The following is a 25529-nucleotide window of genomic DNA, read 5'->3' as shown; positions in this document are numbered from 1 at the left end:
AGTTAAGGTGCACTCAGTGTATCGTGCTTTACTGTGTCTATGTCAGTGTTAATTAATTATGACCACTGTCAGGTTGATTATTCTTTTAATCTTTTAATAGGAAACGCTATATGCTTGAATCACACATTGGGTAAAATTGACTTGATTTGCTTCCACCAAACGCAGAACTAATCCAGAAACCCATGCTTACACCCATAAGAGACTGAGCCATTCATCGCCTAACCTGATTTTACCAAGTGAGACATGTTCCTGGGACAACATAGTTGTTGACCCTGGAACAACATTGGGATTAACCAATCAGATTTGAAGAACCAGTTTATAGATTTTGTGAAGTTTATGCTTAAAATCAGTGTTTGGTGCTTGTACATCAGTGTCATTCATCTATCATTTCCTCTGATTTTAGGGATTACTCATGGTTAAGGTTAGGTTTAGGTGTAGGGATATGGTTAAGAATATATTTTTGGAGTAAAATGTTGTTCCAGGGTCAACAAAATATGTTGAACTAGGAACACATCGGACTTGGCAGAATCAGGACGTGCATTACTCTTCCTACAACATGTGCATCTACAAGATGGTTGGCATTGACACAAGTCTGTAACAAATGTGGCACTGGAGCGTGTCTTGGCACTGAAATGTTGGTCCAGAAGATGGCGTCCTTACCTCACTGTGGGACGGCTTGAACAATTCACCACCAGCTATTTTTTATTTATTTTTTGTTGTAAAAAGAAGTACAAATTCAAGATTTTGTCAAAGTTGTTTTCTTTTAAGAAATGTCAGACTTATTTTTAAATGCCGAAGCTTCCTTTAAACCTCAGTCATCAGCATACGAAGAAGGTTCACAATAGCACAGAAGCAGCACTGCTTAATAATTTAGTTCAGTTCATATCCTGCTCTGTTGATCAAAGCCCTATGAGGTGTGATATAAATGCACAAAGAAATGTCTGTGTTTTTGCCATGAATTTTCAGCAGTATTCTCTGTCCCAGTTGTCTAGTATTGTGGGGTTGAAGCAGGATGGTTCGTTGCCATTCACGTACAGGGCTGTGTGTTGGTCTGCTTGCTCCTGTAATGAAGTGATGTACCACAAGTCCTCCGGCATGTCCAGCTCCAGGATCTTCTGCTTGATGCGCAGTTTCTTCTCAATGGTCCTCCTCTTGAACTTAAACTCAATGATGGTTTTGGTGTAATGGTTTAGAACTGTGACCGCCGAGCCCATGCAGGTGCCAAATGAGCCCCACGCCAGACTGACAGAAAGAGCAGAGGAGCGTGAGAAATTATTCTATTTTTACATTCAAATAAACTTTTATTATGATATTACTGAGATATGTAGTCAATGCACAATATTTACAAGGGAATGTGCACATTTATGGTACTTTCAGTTTCTTGAATGTTTTTACCATTTTAATAATCTTGTTTTTATGTTTTATTGTTTTGTACTGAATTTGAATGGTCCAGTGGCGTGACAATTTCAAGAATGATTATCCATTTCATAAGAAGTTAAATACCAAGTATTCAGGTTAAATTAAGTAACTGTTTGTTTGTACTATATGACAGGTCCTGAACAGCATGTGGATGTTTGATTTTCACACACACACACATACACACACACACACACACACACACACTGTCTGGTGCACTGTTCTTGTAGAGACTCTCCATAGGCGTAACTGTTTTTATACTGTACAAACTGTATTTTCTATCACCCTTTACACCAACCCTACACCTAAACCTACCCCCCAAAGGAAACTTTCTGCATTTCTACAATCTCAAAAAACCTCATTCTGTTTGGCGTATAAGCTTTTGTCCCCATGAATTGGAGTTCATTAAATTTTAAGTCCTGTATAAAAAACTTATACACAAATAAAAATCGCTCCCGTTATTTGATAGTTATAAAAAATAAAAAATAAATTATGCATATGAGATTTCAAGGATATTTCAACCACAGAACTAGTAAATGTTCTGAAGTATTGTCACATTAATAATAATTCAGGAACAGTTAGTTTGAATTTGTCACACCACAGGACAAATTAGCTTACCAAAATGTTTGTGCAAAAGACTTTTCAAGTCTAAGATCAACTATCCTGCTTCTTCATCTGGCTTGGCTTTTATTAATGAACAGCTGCTGACAAACTTATTCGTGATGTGCCATTTGTGAGACTCACAGATAGGACCAGCTGTAGTCCCAAGTCTTAGGTCTCCAGTCTTCTGGACCCATCTGGACGGCCAGCTGGAATGCTGTGGTGAACATCATATGTGCAACCATCCCAAAAAGGCCTGGGGCACAGAAAATTTAAGGTATAAGTTGTCATTTTTGGCTTTATCCACAAGATTTCAGTATAATGATGATATGAATGATATACGAAGCAAAAAGGATTATTATTACATTATTGCACCAGTATCATCATTATATTACATTATTATTGTACAAATTATTATATTACATTATAAATATTATTAGGTAGCATCGACTAATGGTCTGAAAAGTTGGTAGTACAACTTTAATGCATGATAAACACGTTCTTCTGATTATACGTTGAAACCAAGCAAACTTTAAATGAAACATGAATTTATATTAGATTAAAAAACCCAAAAGTGAATAGGCTATTTCAGAAGCCTCCACGCTGCCTGCTAGCATGCATATGCATCATGTGGCAGGTGCTGCTGTGCATTGAGTGTGTTGGTGAGCATTCCTACAATCATCAGGATTAGTGCAAATATAGGGGGAGGGAAGATGGTCATGTACCAAAACCACTAACCCCCTCACCAATCCGATTACAGCACAAACCACCAAATCCCCACACTGTTGGGACAGATCGCTCATTCAGACCAGAGCAGACAGGCAGCTACCGCTCACCCACCCCCGCACACATTCACTGCAAAACATCTTTTTCTTATACAAACCCGATTCCAAAAAAGTTGGGACACTGTACAAATTGAATAAAAACAGAATGCAATGATGTGGAAGTTTCAAATTCCAACATTTTATTCAGAATACAACGTAGATGACATATCAAATGTTTAAACTGAGAAAATGTGGCATCCCTTCTTCTTTTTATAACAGTCTGCAAACGTCTGTGGACTGAGGAGACAAGTTGCTCAAGTTTAGGAATAGGAATGTTGTCCCATTCTTGTCTAATACAGGCTTCTAGTTGCTCAACTGTCTTAGGTCTTCTTTGTCGCATCTTCCTCTTTATGATGCACCAAATGTTTTCTATGTGTGAAAGATCTGGACTGCAGGCTGGCCATTTCAGTACCTGGATCCTTCTTCTACGCAGCCATGATGTTGTAACTGATGCAGTATGTGGTCTGGGATTGTCATGTTGGAAAATGCAAGTTCTTCTTTGACGACGTCTGTATGGGAGCATATATGTTCTAGAACTTGGATATACCTTTCAGCATTGATGTTGCCTTTCCAGATGTGTAAGCTGCCCATCACACACACATTCATGCAACCCCATACCATCAGAGATGCAGGCTTCTGAACTGAGCGCTGATAACAACTTGGGTTGTCCTTGTCCTCTTTAGTCCAGATGATATGGCGTCCCAGTTTTCCAAAAATAACTTCAAATTTTGATTCGTCTGACCACAGAACAGTTTTCCACTTTGCCACAGTTTTTACTTTGCCAATTTTACTCTGAGAAACTCCTTTCTGATATTGCTCCACTGTTTTTCGCTGCAGCATTGGGGGAATTGGTGATCCTCTGCCCATCTTGACTTCTGAGAAACACTGCCACTCTGAGAGGCTCTTTTTATACCCAATCATGTTGCCAATTAACCTCATAAGTTGCAAATTGGTCCTCCAGCTGTTCCTTATATGTACATTTAACTTTTCCAGCCTCTTATTGCTACCTGTCCCAACTTTTTTAGAATTTGTGGCTCTCATGAAATCCAAAATGAGCCAATATTTGGCATGACATTTCAAAATGTTATGTGATCTATTTTATATTGTGAATAAAATACAAGTTTATGAGATTTATGAGTAAATTATTCCATTCCTTTCTTAATTATAATTTGTACAGTGTCCCAACTTTTTTGGAATCGGATTTGTATAATATAATAATAATAATTATTATTATTATTGCAACCAACGGCTCAGTTCCCTGCTCAGCCTTCCCTTATAGAGTTAGTTCACCCAAAAATGAAAATTATGTCATTAATAACTCACCCTCAATTCGTTCCAAACCTGTAAGACCTCCGTTTATCTTCGGAACACAGTTTAAGATATTTTAGATTTAGTCCGAGAGCTCTCAGTCCCTTTATTGAAACAGTGTGTAAACTCGGCTCAGTGTTCATCTTCAGTTCTCTCTTCACAGCAGTTCAGTCAGTGTACTGTTTGAGTAAATGAATTACTCCGGGATATTGGTTTGTTTTAACTCTGAGCTGAGTGAGTGTCAGCCACATTAAAAGAGTTAACAGCTGAAGTCATTTGTGGATTAATACGTATTGGAGACGTGAACCGTTTTAAACGATTCAGTTCGATTTGGTGAACTGGTTCAAAAAGATCCGGTTACATCGAATGATTCGCTCGTGAACCGGATATCCAGCTGCTTTGTTTTGAACTCTCTCTCACAACAGACACGGAAGAGAAGACAATGCTGAATAAAGTCATAGTTTTTGCTATTTTTAGACCAAAATGTATTTTCGATGCTTCAAAATACTCTAACGGACCCTCTGATGTCACATGGACTACTTTGATGATGTTTTTCTTACCTTTCTGGACATGGACAGTATACCGTACACACAGCTTCAATGGAGGGACTGAGAGCTCTCGGACTAAATCTAAAATATCTTAAACTGTGTTCCAAAAATAAACGGAGGTCTTACGGGTTTGGAACGACATGAGGGTGAGTTATTAATGACATAATTTTAATTTTTTGAAGTGGCCGACAGAGGTAAAGATGTTGTCGGTAGAGACAGCCGAGAGCAATGAGATTTCTTTAAAAAGGTAAATCAAGGAATTATAATTAGTTAATTATTCAATAAATCAATGTTATTGTGAATGTTAATGTACTTGTTCATCATTGTATCAGTGTTTTATTCGCAAAAACAACAAAGTTACGAAACGCGCTGTGTAGAGCAGTTTGTCCGGTTTGGGCTACTGTAGAAACAAGGTGGCGACTTCCCTGTAAGGGGACCCTCGATGTATGTAGATAGAAACAGCTTAATCTAAGGTAATAAAAAAGTTTTGTTTAGTGGGGTTTATGCTCAAAGCAAAACAAAACAATTGGCCTTTCATTCAAGATATAGGATCTTGATATAGTACTTTTATTTTTCATGCAACTTTGACTTTTTTACTGGACATTAAGACATCACAATTTTACAGCTATTTTTAAAACATTTAGATTTATTTTCTTTTACATTTTTCTTGCAATTTTGGCCAGTAGTGGACTCAATGTTTTTTTTGTTGTTGTTGTTGTTGTAAGAAGCCCTGAAGTGCAGGATTCCTTTCTGTGTCTTTTTCTGCTGTGTAAAATCAAACAAACAAATGAATAAATGATTTAATAAATAACACAGAATACAGACTCAGGAAGACACCTTTCCCAACCTTGTCCTTTAGGGCTAGTATGACACTGCGGGGATGAACAGCATTGCTTTGTTGACCTGTGCAGCATCGCTGACCCATCATTGCTCTTTATAAAGTGTTGGGAACATGTGGAGTTGGATTTGTGCTGTATAATCTCATCTCTGCTTTACTGGGGCTGACTGGAGTTAAGCTAGCAGGATTTCTTGCTTTTCTGGCAAATTCAATAGGGACTGAAAGCATTCAATAGGGACTGATGTTCCTTTGTCTGTCAGTGCTGAAAATGTTGAAACAGTTGAATGTATATGTGTCCATATTTATTGAATATATTATAGAAAAGCTCATTGTAAGTTCATGGTAGCTACTGACCTCCAAATATTTTGTGTGTTCAGAAGAAGGACACTCATACAGTATTGGAATAAGGGTCAGGGGCGCTGCACAAGATCCCCCCCACCCCCTTTGAAAATTTATATTCCAGAGTCCAGACTTTTCAAAGGCCCTCTCTTCCTTTGGGGCCCTGGTAGTCGGTACTGGTTTCACCCCCAGTCCAGTGCCCCTGATAAGGGTAAGTAAAGTAAGGGAAGTAGGGTAAGTCTGCTGCCTTCAAAGGTTCTACTGTCTTAGGGTCAGAGAAAGTGCTATGGAAAATGCTACAAAAGAGTTAATTATATGGCTGCTTGGAATAGTAAAAAATACGAGCAGGCTGCTCAAACTAGTAATGTAGAGCATGGAGTTGAGATACTGCTATATCATACTCCTACAAGATGACAAAATAAACTTTATAGCACATACATATCCATTTTAAAATAGGATTATCCTAAACTAAAGGCAATTAACTATAGATAAATTAATAAACTAATAAGCAAGCAAGCATGTCAATATGTCAATATGCCCAAGTTCGCTCATCTCTTTTTTAATGAATAAAAATGAGTTACCTGAGAGAGCAGTGCACAGAGCTGCAAAGGCATTGACCTTGAGTCTGTTTATCAAGTTAAAGCATGGACACATCTCTATCACCATCAGAGCTCCACCGGTGAACAGCAGAACAATGTACAGACACTCAGCCACAATACACAGCCAGAGCACTCCTGAGAGAGAGAGAGAGAGAGAGATTACATTTATTAATCTTTTACATTTTATTTACATTCCTTCTGCATGTATTGTAAACGTAAGAAGCTTTCAATACAAGATGACAATTACAAGCCATATATCACATATGTATATAATATGTATTTTAATGGCAATACAATTTTGTGCTTTCTGCTCAAAAAAAAAAAAAAGAAAAAGAAAAAAAAGACTTTGATGTGTATACATTTTGGTTTCAATTTACCATCAGAAAGGTGTCTCTTGTTTTTAATTTAGTTGTTAATAATCAGTAATAGAAGGTAATAGAAGATAATTTATTAATGATACTGTATGTTACAATAACTTATTGTTCATATGAATAACACGTAACACTTGTTACTTACCCACCTCTTTCATGATCTGGTGTGATCTCTAAAAAGCTCCTACAGTTAAATCCTATAAAAAGAGAAAGTTCTGGTAAACATTGGCTACTGTCTCCAAATGTTCATGAACAAAGGGATTCACATTCGATAACAAAAATATCTTACAATTAATTAAACGTTAATGTTATTTTATAAATAATAAATGCTAATGTTCAATTTTAATTCATGATTGCTAATTATACTAATACTAATATTCCATTTTATAGGTTCACTTAATGCTGTATAGGTAACTGATGCTATGGGGACACTCTCAGGTGTGGCGATTGTCTGAGCCCCATAGAGAAACATGCCAACTTACTGACCTTATCATAGCATCTCAGCCGTGCATTTGAGACACTTTAGATTCTGAGGAGTTTGGCAATGGGCAGACTGGCGTACAGTATGAAGATAATCTGGTGCTTTGTTCTACCAAACAATTGGTTTGCATGACTCATAGATGCTTTTCGTCTGAATTGTTTGTAAGGAAAGAGAAAGCAAGCATCCTTCAATCAAAACATGGTTTCTCAGACAACAGCAGGCTCTTCATATACTTCGTTAGAGTTGTGCTGATAGACGATTATAGGGTAAATGGTAAAATGGTAAATGGACTGCATTTATATTGCGCTTTCAACAGACCACATGGCTATCCAAAGCGCTTTACAAATTGCATCACATTCACCCATCCACTCACTCATTCATACACCAACGGTATATTGTCTATACTATACTTCATATGACAATGTACCCTTGTTTGCTCCATGCGACAAGGCTTTTGGAGTTCAGGAATTGTGCCTCATGTCACACATCCATGACATTGCGTCTACAGTGAGTGGTGTCCTCATGGTTCACACTGTATCCCTTTTGCTGTCTCAGAAAGCTCTTCATGTAGAATGGACTACACTGCTCCCAGTCTCTTTAGTACCCAGTCCTGGAAGGTTTGATTCACGTAGAGGCACAAAACAATTTTATTCCTCAGGAAGGTACTGGTCAGAGCAACTGACGGCTCTCTCTGTCTCCAGTGTGGAAACTTCTTGTCAAATGTGTCATTATAGGTTCTTCAAAACATAAAACAGGCATAACTTCCAATTTTGGCACAGTCGGCATTTGGGAGATTCTCATTTTGGTGCAGGAAGTTATTCCTCTGTGGACAGAGGAACGAGTGTCACCTTCTCGAAGAGTTTATATGTTCAGATGTTGAAAAAGTATATGGGGGTCTATGACTTCCTTTGATTTGAGTTTTTTCTGAACTACATATTCCAGAATTGCAGTTTTAGGATGCTGATTGAGGAGCACATCTCTATGCAGTTTTGGCTGGGACATTGGTTTGTCAGTATAGATCTGAAGGGTGTTTACTTCCATATTCAGATCAATCTGAGATGCAAGACGTTCCTCAGGTTTGCTTTTAGGGGTAAAGCTTACCTATTCTTCCCACTCCCTTTCAGCCTAGCCTTAGCGTTTTTACACAGAGGTGCATAGATGTTACTCTGACTCCATTGGACTCCAGACTCCACATTTGTGTGCAGACCTTCCTCTTCGATCGAACTGTAGCACAGTCTAGGAGTCTGTGGTGACTTGGTGTCAAGACTCCATTTCGAGTTGTGGGGTTGAGAATAGATCCCTAGAGGACTGTTCTACTGCAGAGCCAGCAGACCCTGTTTTTAAGTATTAGCCTTAAACTCAATGCAAACATGGCTGACTCCTGCTTGTGTTCAGTCATTTCGTACCTGTCTCTGAATAATTTCAAAATAGGGAAGGAATGTAAGTCTGTCAGTTGTTCCGCTGGGCCTTTTTCACAGAAGAAACTCAGGAAATTCATCCCTGTTGGCTTTCTTTGTGTGAGAGGGTCACATGCATGTGATATCAGACCCTCTTCATTTGGCCACAACACCAGTTTCTGATTTGCAGAGTTTCTCTAGACAAAGACATCTTCTGCGAGTCAAATGCCTCACTAGTAGGCTGGAGTGCAGTCTACTAATGCTTCCCAGCCATCAAATTCTTGAACAGTGGCCATTTCTTACAGCACATAAAGATGGAAATGCTGGCATTGGTCTTTCACCCGGGCTGAAGGTGACCATTTTTGAAATGATGGCTCCCTCCACTAGGAGGTTTTGTGCTCTCAAATGGAAGCTATTATACTCTTGGTGTAGGAAACACAATTCAGACGCAATTCACTGGCCTGCTGGTTTAGTACTGGAGTTCCTTAAGGAGTTGTTTTGTCACTTTTCTGCCATGTTTGCGTTCCTTTTTGGAACTATCTGTGGTTTTAGAAGGGCTCACTACTCTTGGTTTGAACTGTTGGGACTCAGTCCCTGAGAGGCTTCTGACTCTTAAGCTGGTTCTGTTTATGGTTTTAACATTCCTAAAGGGTTACTGATTGCTTCCTTCATCAAAAATTGAGGAGAATGAATTTGTAAGAACAATTTTTCAGACAGTTGTTACCCCTGGCAGTGTACCCATAGTGTAAGCTACTTCCTTTTTCAGGGAACCAAGGTTACATAGATAACTGAGATGTTACCGTAGGTTATACTTTGAAGATTAATAATAGATTATTTAATTATTCATCATTATTACATGTTTTACCATAAGTGTAAATGTATCAATTCACATAAACCAACCAAAAAGGAGTGTTATCCTTTTTTCGTTTATATTAACTAATGCATTGACTGGGGCAGTCATGGCCTAATGATTAGAGAGTTGGACTTGTAGCCTGAAGGTTGTGGGTTTGAGTCTCAGCACCAGTAGATATTGTCAGTGGGGATGAGTGAATAACCAGCGCTGTCTTCCACCCTCAATACCACGACTGAGGTGAGATCCTTGAGCAATGCACTAAACACCCAGCTGCAAATACTGAATGGCTGCCCACTGCTCTGGGTTTGTGTTCACAGTACAGTATGTGCGTGTTCACTACAGTTTGCACTTGGATGGGTGAAATGCAGAGCACAAATTCCTATTATGGGTCATTTCACTTCACTTCAACTAATGTTAATGTATATGCTATGTTAAGAAATGCATTAGTATAAGTATAGTAAGTCAGCATTAACAAAGATTAACTAATGCTGTTTTCAAATCTTGTCCATTGTTAGTAAAAATAATTGTTCACCCAAAAATGAAATGAATTTCTTACTTCTGCTGAACACAAAAGAAGATGTGGGTAACCAAAGGGTTTCTGGTCCCCATTGACTTCTATAGTATTTTTCCTTGCAATGGAAGGCGATAGCAAAGCATTTGTTTTTTCAAAATATCTTCTTTTCTGTTCAACATAAGAAAGAAACTCACAAAGGTTTTGAACCAACTGAGGGTGATTTTTAATTTTTAATCTTTAACAATTTAATTAACACAAACTTATTGTAAAGCTTTGCCACATTCATTCAGTCCAGTCCCAGAGCTGAAACATTAACTACTCCAAATATTCTAGTACTAAGTATTTGGCATTTCAGTCTTTGTTGAGATAATGTCTGTTTGAAAAAAAAGGCAGTGATGTTGTCTTACCTATTAAGTCCACGCTTTGTTCGCAGGAGAACCAGATCCCTGCATGGAACTTCCTCATGAGGAACTTTTCCTCTCCAGTCTCGTAGATGTACTGCACCAGCCGTGTGTCATTGATGTTAGAGCTGTTAAAGCGGATGCAGTACGTCTGCTTGACTTTCACCGGCCCCATGCAGAAAGGCTTTGCCACCTTCCTGGTCCCCTCACACCAGTAGCTAGTGGTGACGGCCGAAACGGCCAAGGCGAACGCCACGTAATTGAGCGTGAGAGCCAGGGATGCTCTCTGAGCATACTGCATACCCATAGTTCTTCAGGAGGCACACGGAGACAAGTAATCCTGCGTTCGAGGTCCTTGCTTCAGACATTCAAACTTGTAATTGGTGTCTTCAGGATTATTGGGTTTTGCAGATCTGTCCTTTCTTTTCCCTGATAGACCAACTGGATAAGTGCAGAGATATCACAAATGACAGCTGCTCTACTTCATGCCTAGCTCTAATGCTATCAGACTCTTATGGTTCACTCTAACTCACCATGCGGCCCCCCTCCTGACCCATGATTCCCTTCCCCCATCCTTTTCACTGTTATCACTTCAAGGGGCAAATTGCATGTTAGACCTTGGTTTTCTTCTTCCATCTAAACCTGTAGCTTATTTTTGTGAGCACAGCAATAAAACAGATTATCAATCAGATTATTCTTCAATCTGAAGCAGGGGAGTTTGCCAGCATTTTAGAGGAAACTTCCCTGATTTTCAAGACTGCCTTTCAATAAACTGCAAAAGATTTTCCAACAATGTTTTACTGTAAAAAAAAAAAAAAAAAATACATAAAGATAAAACGGTAACATATTTGATGCTGTGAAGAATTTCTTAGATCTGTTTGTGCAGGCAAGCACTGTTGCTTTGTACACACACACACACACATAAAGTAAATCCTGTCCAATTTTACAGCTAGATGACTGATGCAGGATATTTCATACACATATAGAAAAACGGCGTGGAAAATATGTTTAAGCTCTGACAGATGTCAGCATAAATTGACTCTAGACCAAACCCACAAGGGCTTATGTTATAAATTTGCATGTAATATTTATTATTCAAGAACTCACAAGTTATCCACAAGAGAATAAAGAGATTAGCATTGCATTTTTATTAAATGCTTAGATATTTGTTGTTATTTACTCACCCTCATGTCTTGCATGGAACACAAAATGAGATATAATTAACAAAATGCCCATGCTGTTCTTTTTCACGCAATGAAATTCCAGTAATTGAGTTTTCCCTCCTAATTTTTAGTTAGGTAGTTGTTAAATTTAGGTATTGGGTAGGATTATGGGATATAGAAAATGGTCAGGCAGAATAAAGCATTAATATGTGCTTTATAAATTCTAATAAACAGCCAATATGCTATGCAATAAGCAACTAGTTAATAGTAAGAATTGGTCCTTAAAATTAAGTGTTACCGAAATTCTTTTTTGTAAAGATTTTGCTTTACTCTTCTCCCAGAGCCAGAATTTTCATTTTGAACTATGTGTTAAAGTGTCATTTTATATGAACAGGTGACAAAGACACATCCTAGTTGAGGATTAAGGTTGGAAATATAGGAAGAGGAAGGAAATTACTTTTCTCTCTCTCTCTCTCTCTCTCTCTCTCTCTCTCTCTGAGGTGTGGTTGAACAGGAAATGCCAGACTGGATTAAGGCTTGTAATGTGAAAGAACAGTGGTGGATGTTTATGTAATATGGAATCCTGAGGTTTATCTGTTTCTGGATATTTCATGCTTTGTCTCAGAGATATTCATTTTACAGAATGTAATATTTTAATACTTCTACCTACTTTTCTAAAGGCAGGTTTTTATCAGTCCACCTATAGTACAAAGTGTTTCTGGAAATCACTCTCTTTTTTCATTGCCTTATATAATATGGTACAGGCTGAATCTTTGTCCTTGCCTCATTACATACTGTATTAGATGCTTGAGGTGTATTGAATTGAATTTTTGCAAGTATTGTAATTCTGACTTTAAAATGATGTGCTCATGAAGGAAGGATAAAATAAGCAAAGCAACCAAATATATTTATTTATCAGTTTATTTAACAGGGACAATGCAGTATAACATTGCTACAGTTTCATGCAGCCGATGCTCTACATATAGGCTTCTAGCCAATGGCTAATTTGCAGCCCTAGTCCCTGGTTAGGCTAACAAAAAAAAAAAAAAATGAAATAAAATAAAATAAACAACTAAGTCTATGTACAACCATCAATGTTCACATATCTGCTTTTGTTTTAACCACTTTTTCAGTTTTGTTTGAAAAATATTCAACTGTGTTTGCATTTTCAATTCAGCTGACAAGCTGTTCCATAACAATGTACCTTGAACTGTAAATGTAGATTGTGCAAATTTAGTTTTTCTCTGTGGTGCTATACAGTTCTGTGTAGTTGCACCTCTTGTAGCGATCCCCTTACTACTCTGTTTTGATATTAATTTGCATACAACTTTTGGCGCAAGATTGTTTAAACATTTAAAAAACATTTTAATAACAGATGAATTTATAAAATTTTCAAAACTAAGCAAACTATATTTTTGTAAAATGCTACAGTGATGCCATCTGGTTGGTTTCTTATCCAAAACTTTTAGTGTTTGTTTATATAGCGATCTAACAGGTTTAATAGTCAGTTGAGAAACCTGACTCCAGACAGTCACACAGTAAGATAAGTGTGAAAAAATCATTGCATGCATGTATAACTTGGCTGCTTTCAAGGATATATATGGTCTAATCATGTAAAAACAATTCAGATTTGTTTTGATTGTTCTACATAGCTTCTTAACATGCATATCAAATTTCAAATGAGTCTAAAATAACACTTAAATATGTAAAATTATTAATTGTTTCAATTTCCTTTTGATTGATCTTAATTATAAAATCACTCATTTCCTTCTTTCTGATTGAAAAACACAGTTTTTGTACAATTGTCAAACAACTGTTCTGTAACCACTGTGACACACCAATCATTTCATTTGTTAATATTTCTGCGGCTAAACTTGAAATCTTTGCAGATACATAAATGACTGTGTCATCTGCATATAACTGACATTTTGTTTGCTTACAACAGTTTGGAAAATCATTAACATATAAGGAAAACAACAATGGGCCCAAAATTGACCCTTGAGGGAGACCCATATTATTATTCCGTAAAGCTGATCTTGAATTTTTAATTTTAACACACTGATCTCGGGATTCTAAATATGATCTAAACCAATTCATTGCCTGCTGAGTGAAGTTAAATAAATTTAATTTGTGTAGGAGAATTTCATGATTCACAGTATCAAATGCCTTTTTGAGATCTAAAAACACTGCACCTACTACATTACCTTTATCTAAGGATTCCTTAATAAATTCTATGAGATAGCAGTTTTGTGATGAGCAAGTTTAATTTCTACTGTACGTTGTACTTCAAAAATTCATTTCAGAACAAATCCTTCAATATCTGTGCATGGGTTTGAATGATAAAGGACATGAAGAGAGATTGTAATCGGGACCACGCTGCCCACTTGATTGCAGTTTTGCTGTAACTTCCTGGAAAAGGGAAGCTAAAGCATAAAACTGCTTTACGTAATCCTTACCTTGATATTCTCCCATGCTAAACTTAATTGCTTTTGTGTTGTATTTCTACTCGAAAAGACATAATAAGTGTTGGGAACATGTTGAAGATATATTCTAGGTTTTAACGATGTAAAACAACAAATTAAATAGGCATTGTCTGTTAAACATGCAAAATGTTTCTTTAGTAATTTTGAAATCGCAATGTCAGCATTAGATAATCCTGTTAAATTACTGAATACAACTGATTACATAAATCAGATTTGACCTCTATCAAGTCAAGCTGCAGAGCTTATATGAAAAAGAATAGCAGTTATCCCTTAATAATCAAAAACTCAAAGAACCCCTATCTTCAAATTATTTTGCAGGCTTGACAGGTGATAAATAATATGTTTCATAGCTGAGCCAGTGCGCCCTAGATTTGCCCAGTCCAGGTCTGGGCAGTGCAACAGTCATGGGGATGTGCTTGGCGTCAGACATAAGCCAAGTTTCCTAACCCACTGACGCCATGGCAGTTTAACCAGTTAAGATGTGTCAAGGAAGTGGGTATTAGATCTGCCTGACATGATATTATGAAATAATCCCTCTGCACGCGAGCTTACTCACCACTACTCGCATCAGGACAAATACGATCCAAAGGTTGTTACCTGTTCTACTATCTAAAACAATATTTACTATTATTTACTAATATTATTTTGCTTTCCCATTTTTTATTTAATGTTACAGAGAAACTATACAGTATGTCATTGCATACAGAAATGTTATATGTGACACATATTATCAAGTACAAAATAATAAAAAAGGCAGTTTATGAACCGATTTATGAATATCAATTTCTAATAGGTTTCATATATTGTTTTTACTTCTTATGACGATATAGTGTATTTCTTACAAACACTACATATACAGGTGCATCTCAATAGATTAGAATGTCATGGAAAAGTTAATTTATTTCAGTAATTCAACTCAAATTGTGAAACTTTTGTATTAAATAAATTCAATGCACACAGACTGAAGTAGTTTAAGTCTTTGGTTCTTTTATTTGTGATGATTTTGGCTCACATTTAACAATAAACCACTGATTCATGATCTCAACAAATAAGAATATGGTGACATGCCAATCATCTAATCAACTCAAAACACCTGCAAAGGTTTCCTGATCCTTCAAAATTGTCTCTCAGTTTGGTTCACTAGGCTACACAATCATGGGGAAGACTGCGGATCTGACAGTTGTCCAGAAGACAATCATTGACACCCTTCACAAAGAGGGTAAGACACAAACATTCATTGCCAAAGAAGCTGGCTGTTCACAGAGTGCTGTATCCAAGCATGTTAACAGAAAGTTGAGTGGAAGGAAAAAGTGTGGAAGAAAAAACGCACAACCAACCGAGAGAACCACAGCCTTATGAGGATTGTCAAGCAAAGTGGATTCAAGAATTTGAGTGAACTTCACAAGGAAAGCACTGAGGCTGGGGTCAAGGCATCAAGAGCCACCACACACAGAAGTGTCAAGGAATTTGTCTACACTCGTCGTATTGTTAAGCCACTCCTGAACCACAGACAACAACAGAAGCATCTTACCTTGGCTACGGATAAGAAGAACTGGACTGTTGCCCAGTGGTCCAAAGTCCTCTTTTCAGATGAGAGCAAGTTTTGCATTTCATTTGGAAACCAAGGTCTTAGAGTCTGGAGGAAGTGTGGAGAAGCCCATAGCCCAAGTTGCTTGAAATCCAGTGATAAGTTTCCACAGTCTGTGATGATTTGGGGTGCAATGTCATCTGCTGGTGTTGGTTCATTGTGTTTTTTGAAAACCAAAGTCACTGCACCCGTTTGACAAGAAATCTTGTAGCACTTCATGCTTCTTTTCTGCTGACCAGCTTTTTAAAGATGCTGATTTCATTTTCCAGCAGGATTTGGCACCTGCCCACACTGCCAAAAGCACCAAAAGTTGGTTAAATGACCATGGTGTTGGTGTGCTTGACTGACCAGCAAACTCACCAGACCTGAACCCCAGAGAGAATCTATGGGCTATTGTCAAGAGGAAAATGAGAAACAAGAGACCAAACAATGCAGATGAGCTGAAGGCCACTGTCAAAGAAACCTGGCCTTCCAGACCACCTCAGCAGTGCCACAAACTGATCACCTCCATGTCACGCTGAATTGAGGCAGTAATTAAAGGAAAAGGAGCCCCTACCAAGCCCCTAATTTGTTGAGAGCCAAAATCATCACAATTAAAAGAACCGTAGACTTAAATTACTTCAGTCTGTGTGCACTGAATTTATTTAATATATGAGTTTCAAACTTTGAGTTGAATTAATGAAATGAATTAACTTTTCCACGACATTCTTATTCATTGAGATACACTTGTAAGTATGGGTTTCAGGGTTGATGCTATTTTGCACTTCCAGCATTGCTTTTTATTGTTTGAGCAATACTGACTTAACCCTTTCGAGTCGATTAACGCATATATGCGTTTTGAGTCATTTTCACCTGATAACCCCGAAAAGAACTTAAATTACACTCTCAGTTTTAATCGTACAGATAAGAGCAATACATCAATCGAATCTGTAAAGGGTCTAGTTTTTTTTGGATACAGACATAATAACAAAAAACCTTTGTGCACTTATAAAATAAAGATAACAAACAAGGTGCGCTGTCTACAGTCTTTGTCTCCGCTGATCGTCATGTACAAACATTTCATTAAAATGAACTGTAACTCCGTGAATACTCAACGAAGAGACATGAGAGAGATATCTATAGAAAGCCTGGAATGTCTACTTTTAAACTAAACAAGTGCTGCCGAAAACAAATATTCTGAGATAAAGTAATCCATATGAAAACAACGCGATGTCTATTTTTCATATCTCCGCTCATTATATTTAATGTGACCACGCCCCCGCGCTGAACACGCTATTCAGATTCAAACTGAAGCGCGCGGCTTGAATACGCCCACACAGAAGAAAAAGCAGCCAGACTATTCTTCAAGTTTTTATTTTATTTTACTGTTTGCTTCGCGATGAGAGGACTAAGACATAATTCACCCCAAAAAGATGTGATGTGGTTGAGGATTTGAGAAATGGATTTCCTCAGAAAAAAGAATGAAGCGCTTTATTCAGCAGAGATCATAAACAGAGTAAGTCTCTCTTTATTTATTTGTACTAGTTTTCACATAACGTGTAAACATTTTACTAGTTAGACTTTTTCCAAATACTTTTTCCAAACTATAATTCCTGACTAAATGTATAATCAAGTGAAACATTATGAAGTTTCAATAACAATATACAATACTATACCATTCAAAAGCTTGATGTAAATAATATAAATGTGACAAATAGAGATAACTCTAACAAATGTAAAAACAATGCAGTTCTTTCGATTTGTTCCCCCTAAAAAAACCTGAAAAATATTATCAGCGCTTTTCAACATTAATAATAATAATAATAATAATAATGATAATAAATGGGGTTTATTTGGTAGAAAATAAGATTGTTAAAAGGATTTCTGAAGGATTGTGTGACTAGAGAAAGGATGCCAAAAAATTTGAAAGTCAGCTTTGATTGTTCTAATAAACTGTTTAACTGCTCCCCCAAGTGGATATTAAATTATGTTGTGGGATAATTAAATATAATCTTAATAAACTACAAACATAAAATTATATACTTTTACTTTGTTCTCTTTCTTGTAAGTCCTCCCTCAGAGTGGCACAGTTGAATGAGAGGCTCATTATGCAGCTCATTATGCAGGCCTTTGTCTTCTCAGGTGTAAATCACAATGATATTCATGATAGTTGACGCCTACTCGCATATGACTTTTACCAACAAAAAGTGTTTTAGAAAATTTAAATCAATATATTGTTTTCTGTGAGTGAGTAAACAAGATGATTTTCACATCATTCAGAAAGAAAAATTCTAGGCTACAAGCTCCAGTTCTCAACTTTTCCGGCAACCAATTTTATGTATGTGTTTTATTCCCTTATTCAAGTGATTTAACATTTTTAGTTTTTCACTAACCATGCATAACATTTTTTTTCTCAAAAATACAATCATGTACATGCATGGGTTTCACATATTATTATAGCCCAGTTTGTGCTGATTACAGTGATATTAGACTTTACCCATTTAGATATTTATAAGAAACTGAAAAAAGCACAAATGTCAGGGCATGACAAAACTTCTCAAGGCCCCAAAAATACCCTTAGACTCCAGAGGGTTAACCATGTTATAAGTTTGTGCTCAACTTACTTATTTGAATGATGGCAAATGGAAACAGCAACAGAAATGCGCAATGGCAGTGTTGGGAATGCATGTCTGACATTGTTTCCATTGCAATTCCATGTAGTTCAGTACTGTTAGTGATGCAAAATGAGTGAAAAAGTCAGAAAAAAACTCATTAATTCATAAAAAAATAAACACACTGACTTGACTAAAAAGCTAATAATCACATAAGCACAGCAGACACTATCACTATCAGTTTCCCTCTTTTGGCTGGCAGATCTGTCATCAGTCATAAGCTGGTTTACAGAGCTCAATGACTTGAGGCAACTCAAATAGTCATTAAGTGCTAGTGAGGTCAGAGCTGTCAGTGGCTCAGGCTGTCCATTAACCAAACCAAAGCACAACCACCCAGCAAAACAACCACAACACAAAGACCTCAAGGAGCATCATCAAGCAAAAAAAGTAACACTAATTGACATGAAATTTAGGACGGGGCGGCAAAATCCAATTTGCCTATGCATCATAAGTATAGAAAAGTCATGCCCCCTGACTACAAAAGGAAACTCACTTCTCTGAACCCCACTAAGGACAGACAGCACAGAATAAATGAGCAGGCATTCACTCTAGCCCTGCATCATAAACCCAGGATGGATGCTAAAATAAACCAAATGAATATAATAATAATAATTCCTTACATTTATATAGCTCTTTTCAAGGCACTCAAATCGCATTGCTCCACAACAGTACAGACAGCTTCTCTGCTAGCTGCAGATATGGTGTAATGGCTGTATGGCTCACAGCTATAGAGTAGTGTTCGCCATGTAATGTGTTTGTTTATAATAAGTTGATCTACTATAATATGACCATGTTTCACTGTAAATCTTGGGATGTGACTAACCAATGACCTTGTATGTGAACTATGCTCGTGTGTGATTTCTTGTAGGTTTGTATGCAGGGGAGGTAACCAGGAAGTCCCATTTCCGTTTATGCTGAGTGTTGTATTCCTAGAGGTAAAAGGAATTCTTGGTTATTGTACCTGATTAATGTCTAGGCAATATTTACTGTACATAATGGATTTTATTTGTTTGTTTCTCCCTTTTAGAAAGATTCTCACTGCTGCTTTGCCTCATGTAGATTTAAATGTAATTGTAACTCTTGCCTCCTTTTGTTTTCTTTAGTTTGTTTGACCGTCTTATCTGACCCAAGCATGGTTGGTTCTCCTTTTTTTTTTTTTTTTTTTTTGTGGGTCAGTAATAGGTGAGGTATTGGCTGCCCCAGTAGTTTGTTGTGGTATGGTGGTAATGCTAAAATATAGCTTTGATTATTCCTGATCCAGTCAGCAGGTTTAATAGTAACACCAATCTTTCCTTCTCCTCTTCGAAGAATTAGACTGTTAAAGCCGTTTTGTGGACAGATCGCCGAATTTGAGTACTCCTTTTTGCACATTGCACACAGTGGGTCTCATTCATGAAACATTTGTAAATATACGAGTAAATATCTGAGTGATTTGCGCGTAAAAAAAACTTCCCGAAAACTCTTCTCCTGATTCACAAAAACTTCATAAACGTCAGATGTGATAGTGAAATGTGTGTGTGTGTGTTAATGAATTCCAATCAGTCGTAAATGGGACGCGCGTGCACGCTCACTCTCAATTACCATAAATCCCTCCCATTAAATCCGACTGACAACTATATATGGGCATCATATTATGACACCAAACGAAGGATTTCAACATGTCTTCTCAAAAGCAACTGAAAAACAAACATTTCTCAGCTGCAGAAATTGAAGTTTTATTATCAGAAGTTCATTCAAAACGCCATTTAATTTTCAAGCGTACATAGTGGCGTATCAGGTCCTAAAAAAGGAAGTTTGGCAGCATATTACAGATCCTATTACTGGCTCTCATAATAAAAGTTAAAAGAAAAACCGTATGTAATTAATATATATAATATTTTTTCAAAATGCTGTGTAAATATGTACCCGATTAAGGTGAATTAAAATGCAGCCGTATTAATGAGCAAAACGTTCAGACGTTAAACGAACTATTTACGCATGGCTGGGAGCAGGTGTAGATTTCTTTCGTACCAACTAACATTTGGAAAATACGAACGTTTTAATGAATCCGAAAATTTACGCCAAAACCACTTTACACGCGATTTACACAAAAATTCGTTCTGCTCGTGTTTCATGAATGAGACCCATTGTTTGTAGTGGTAACGTGCACCTCACTATTTGCAGTGATCGCTTTTTGTAGTACCTGTGCCTGTAAGTGTGTGTGTGTGTGAGTATGTCTGTGTGAATAGGCAACAGAATCAGCAGCACGGGTGGTGTGTCGGTCTCACTCCTCTTCCAGGACTGGTAACCTCTCCCAAACAGCTGATCCATTATTTGTATTTTGATATTCCTGGTGGCAGCCCCTCTTGCTGGCCTAGGGGGCCTAATCTGTATCGTCTCACATTATTCAGAGTATCTTAAACTGTGTCCCGAAGATGAACGGAGGGAGGTCTTACAGGTTTGGAACGACATGAGGATGAGCCATTAATGACATCATTTTCATTCCTCGGTTAACAAACCCTTTAAGCTTAAGAAAAATCTCACAATGTCCTCATGATGACTTGGACACCAATAGTTTAATGATTCATAACAGATGAATCACTTTTTGGCCAACTAAGATTTTGGTATGAAGTTAAGGATTAGTTCATGCTTCATGAACTTCAAGTTAAGGAACTTCATGCATCATAAACAAAATGTTACAATTAAAATCACAATTTGTTGTTTGCAGTTGTTGTAAATTATTTAAATGGATATGCAGGGTAATACATTTTAATTTTACCAGAGATGTATAAAGTACTACAGACCCAGACTTGAGTAAAAGTACAAGTGCTCTATCAAAAAACTGACTTGAGTAGAAGTTGAAGTGCTCTTTAAGCACAACACTTAAGTAGAAGTACTAAAGTATTCAGCATTTTTGTACTTAAGTATTGCAAGTCTATTTAAAAATTTACTACTCAAGTACTGAAAGTAAAAGTACAAGTATTGTGTTATGTAGTTATTAAAGAAAGTAGTCAAAAGTTTGAACAGATTGTTTTTACTATTTCAAATGATTAACCTAAAGGACAATCACAATTCCTTTGACTAACTTTTTGTAAACAAAAAACGGTTACAGGGTTAGTTCGCCCAATTTGCTAAATTATGTCATTAATAACTTACCCTCATGTTGTTTCAAACCCGTAAGACCTCCGTTTATTTTTGGAACACAGTTTAAGATATTTTAGATTTAGTCCGAGAGCTCTCAGTCCCTCCATTGAAGCTGTGTGTACGGTATACTGTCCATGTCCAGAAAGGTAAGAAAAACATCATCAAAGTAGTCCATGTGACATCAGAGGGTCGGTTACAATTTTTTGAAGCATCGAAAATACATTTTGGTCCAAAAATAGCAAAAACTACGACTTTATTCAGCATTGTCTTCTCTTCCGTTTCTGTTGTAAGACAGTTAAAAAACCATGCAGTTTGCGATATCCGGTTCGCAAACGAATCATTCGATGTAACCGAATCTTTTTGAAACAGTTCACCAAATCGAACTGAATCGTTTTAAACGGTTTTGCATCTCCAATACATATTAATCCACAAATGACTTAAGCTGTTAACTTGTTTAGTGTCTGACACTCCCTCTGAGTTAAAACAAACCAATATCCCGGAGTAATTCATTTACTCAAACAGTACACTGACTGAACTGATGTGAAGAGAGAACTGAAGATGAACACCGAGCCGAGCCAGATAACGAACAACAGACTGACTCTTTCACGAGTCAAGAACCGTTTCTGTCAGACGCGTCCGATTCGTGAACCGAGGAGCTGATGATACTGCACATGTGTGATTCAGCGTGAAGCAGACCGACACACAGAGCTTCTGAACCGAACTGGTTCTTTTGGTGATTGATTCTGAACTGATTCTGTGCTAATGTTATGAGCCCAGGTCAGCACGCGCAGTCTCGCTTGATTCGCTCAATGATGTGCCAGCTTTATCAAACCTGCCATCTACAGTTCTGGCAGTGGTAATGTGGGTTTGTAATGGAATGATTCGTAACATTTTTATAATTGTAACGATACAGCACATAAAAAAAATATCGGAGTAAAAGTATTAAACTGAGCAAAAATATGTACTGAAGTAAAAGTGGAAGTATGAGAAAAAATAATACTCTAGTAAAGTACAGATACCGCCTTTTAGTACTTAGTACAGTAGTGAAGTAGTTCTACTTCGTTACTATACATCTCTGAATTTTACTAATCAGATGGACAATTAAATATTTAGCTGAACTTATGTCGTGTCATTGTTAATGAGAGAAGAACACTTCTGATTGTCCATTATGTTCTAGAGATACCAAACATCAGTATGACTGGCTACATTTCTCACCACTGCAAAAACATGTTGTAAAAAGTAACGTTTCACTTTCTCAGGATTAGAGTCTCAGTAATGCATGTTTCACAAATTATATTACATTATTAGCTGAGAGTGTTCTTGCTTTCGTTTCAGGGTGCTAATATTTGAATTTGAATTTATGGTGTTTTAAACCCATGTTTTGACGGAAAAAAAATTGTGATCAAACATTAATTGGGTGGACCCCCTGCAGGACCGTGGCTGCCCCCCGGTTCAAGGCCCTTGACCTAGTCCACTTAGAGTAACAGCAAACGGTCGTATAAGGTGGTGGGTCTTAATGGAAAAAGTGTAATGTAAAGGACACCAACCCAGATATAGAGACCAACACTTTGAGTGGCGCCAATCACGCAGAGTTTTGTTTGCTATCCTCATATTGTAAGACACTGTTGTGAAGGAGCATAACAACGTAATGCGCCACTCATCAGAAGTAGTATGACGTAACCAACTAATCTTTCAGAAAGCCTGTCTGGATTTAAATAGAGATATACCTAATCCAATTCAGCACTTAGAGGAGTTGTCAGGGGGAGCCAAGCCCGAAGAGGGGCCAACAACAGCACTCAACACAACGCCATCCCTTTGTCAGCTCGGAGAAAGAAACGCTGAAAGCAGAGAGAGCGTGAGACAAGAGAGGAGGGTGGGTGAAAGCAGAAGCAAACTCAGCAAATCTGCCCCTTTTTGACCCGTGTAAAGCTTGAGAATATGGGGAACACCAAGAGCGGTGCTTTGTCCAAAGAGATTCTGGATGATCTGAAGCTGAACACCAAATACACAGAGGAAGAGCTCTGCGCATGGTACGCCACCTTCCTCAAAGAGTGTCCCTCTGGTCGCATCACCAAGGAACAATTCGAGGGCATCTATGCCAGTTTCTTTCCAGATGCCGACCCTACCGCTTATGCTCGGCACGTCTTCCGCAGCTTTGACACTAATGCCGATGGCACCTTGGACTTTAAGGAGTACATTGTGGCACTGCACCTTACCTCATCAGGCAAGACCCTGCGCAAACTCGAATGGGCATTCGCTCTGTATGACGTAGATGGCAATGGAACCATCAGTAAAAACGAGGTGCAGGAGATCGTACGGGTGAGTATCACTCAGAATTGCCATTTTAATGCACACCCTGCATTTACTGCTGATTGAGTATGGGAAGTGTGTCAGACTGATGTTGTTGGGGATCATTAAATGAGTCGGTTTGCATTCATTGCTCAGGGTAAGTTGTACAGTAGTATTTAGTCCAACACTTTTGACCAGATGGTTCAAGAAGCTCAGGATAGATTACACCACCTCATAATACTAGTCTCAATCACTTGAGCATGCCTGATGCCAGTAGTTGTCGATATGTGATATGTTAAGAGCGACAGAATTTTTTAATATTTTGCATTCTTCCGATAACAGTCAATATTCAACATGATTCCCGTCGAAGACCAGAAAAACCTTCCGGAGGATGAGAACACACCAGAAAAGCGAGCTGACAAAATCTGGACCTTTTTCAAAAAGAAAGAAGATGGTAATAACTCATTGCTGCAGACTAAATGAATCATGATGTGTTCTCGGAATCAGTATTTCTTCACAATGTCTTATTGTCTTCATAGATAAGATTGGAGAGGGGGAATTCATTCAGGGTGTCATGGAAAACAAAGACATCTTGAGGTTGATACAGTTTGACGAGCCAAAGAAGATTCAGGAAAAACTCAAGGAGAAGAAGCATTAATGGCCATATTCCCATGAGACTGATCAGAGCTTGATTTCCATTCATTTGACACCAACACAACCCAGACCGATTCTCCAGGCCACACGCTGGATACATTCAGACACTCTATCCATACACACTTCAGAGCCATAAAGCAGTCAAACCTAGCTTTTCTTATAACACATACAAGACTTGTGTTCTGGACCACCACCATCATCACCTCTACCTGAATTGCCTCACTGCTATTTCGATTGCTTTTAGAATCCAATCGATAAGAGGTCCAATCGAATTAGGCTCGTGTTAACAGTCTGTTCTCAATCCTCTTAGGATCTGAAGGTCGGGTAAGACAAATCCACAGGGTCCAGTTGCTCTCCTCTTTTAGATCCCTTTGGGTTTAAGTAGGAGCATGTCTAGTGCTTTTAAAATGGGGGGGGGGGGGGTAGGCTGGGCGCAAAATGAGCATGATGAGAAAAACTTTGTACAATCTATGGTACACTGTTTAGAAGTGCAAACCTGCAAATGGTATCTCTTGGAGCTATTTCTACCTGATCCAACCCTTAAATTTCATTTTATCACTGTAACCTAATCAAGTTTTATTTAGGTTAATAATTTTGGGTTAAATAAAATCAAATAAATTACATTACCACATGAGAACTTGTACATATTTAATGAAGAAAAATACTCAAAGCTCAAATGAAAACACATTCATCATCCTCATGACAGTACACATGGTTTTGTCTCATACCTAAAGGCTACAACACACACCAGTTTTTGTAACGTGCTGAGTTATACACACACATTTATACATAGAGAGTGTATACACAATATAAATAATAGATTGATCGCACAGTGTAGATTCATTGGTCATAACACAAGTTTTTGAGATCACAATGAGCAGAGTGACAGCTTTTTAGTGACTATAAAGGGAGTGCTCTTTGCAAGGTTTCTATAATCCATTCAAAGTGCAGAACTTTTGTTTTTCGGCCACACACAAGTTGCAAAGTTTAGGAATAACATGCATATTTATGTGAGATTCACTCTCGACATAACAGTGATTGACATAGTGATAGGACTTCTGCATTACGACTGGTTGGCCCCCAACCATG

At 37.7% G+C, this 25529-nt stretch overlaps 2 protein-coding genes across 2 annotated transcripts; one reads left to right on the top strand and one right to left on the bottom strand.

The window, feature by feature from the left end:
• Nucleotides 1–585: 585 nt before the first annotated feature.
• Nucleotides 586–10973, bottom strand: LOC127940993 (germ cell-specific gene 1-like protein). Its single transcript, XM_052536176.1, has 5 exons — nucleotides 10496–10973; nucleotides 6993–7040; nucleotides 6455–6607; nucleotides 2161–2272; nucleotides 586–1242 (listed from the first exon to the last, which is right to left on the bottom strand). Exons 1-5 carry the CDS (start codon nucleotides 10794–10796, stop codon nucleotides 963–965), a joined length of 894 nt encoding a protein of 297 aa, XP_052392136.1. The 5' UTR covers nucleotides 10797–10973; the 3' UTR covers nucleotides 586–962.
• Nucleotides 10974–23227: 12254 nt separating this feature from the next.
• LOC127940977 (recoverin-like) lies at nucleotides 23228–25077 on the top strand. Its single transcript, XM_052536175.1, has 3 exons — nucleotides 23228–23816; nucleotides 24129–24240; nucleotides 24326–25077. The coding sequence occupies exons 1-3, from the start codon at nucleotides 23436–23438 to the stop codon at nucleotides 24442–24444; spliced, it is 612 nt and encodes a 203-aa protein (XP_052392135.1). The 5' UTR covers nucleotides 23228–23435; the 3' UTR covers nucleotides 24445–25077.
• The last annotated feature ends 452 nt before the right edge of the window (nucleotides 25078–25529 follow it).

The sequence above is a fragment of the Carassius gibelio genome, chromosome A3 (assembly GCF_023724105.1).
Source record: "Carassius gibelio isolate Cgi1373 ecotype wild population from Czech Republic chromosome A3, carGib1.2-hapl.c, whole genome shotgun sequence".
Lineage (NCBI taxonomy): Eukaryota > Metazoa > Chordata > Actinopteri > Cypriniformes > Cyprinidae > Carassius > Carassius gibelio.
The sequence above is the reverse complement of the archived record's forward strand: the minus strand, read 5'-3'. Positions and strand labels throughout refer to the sequence as shown.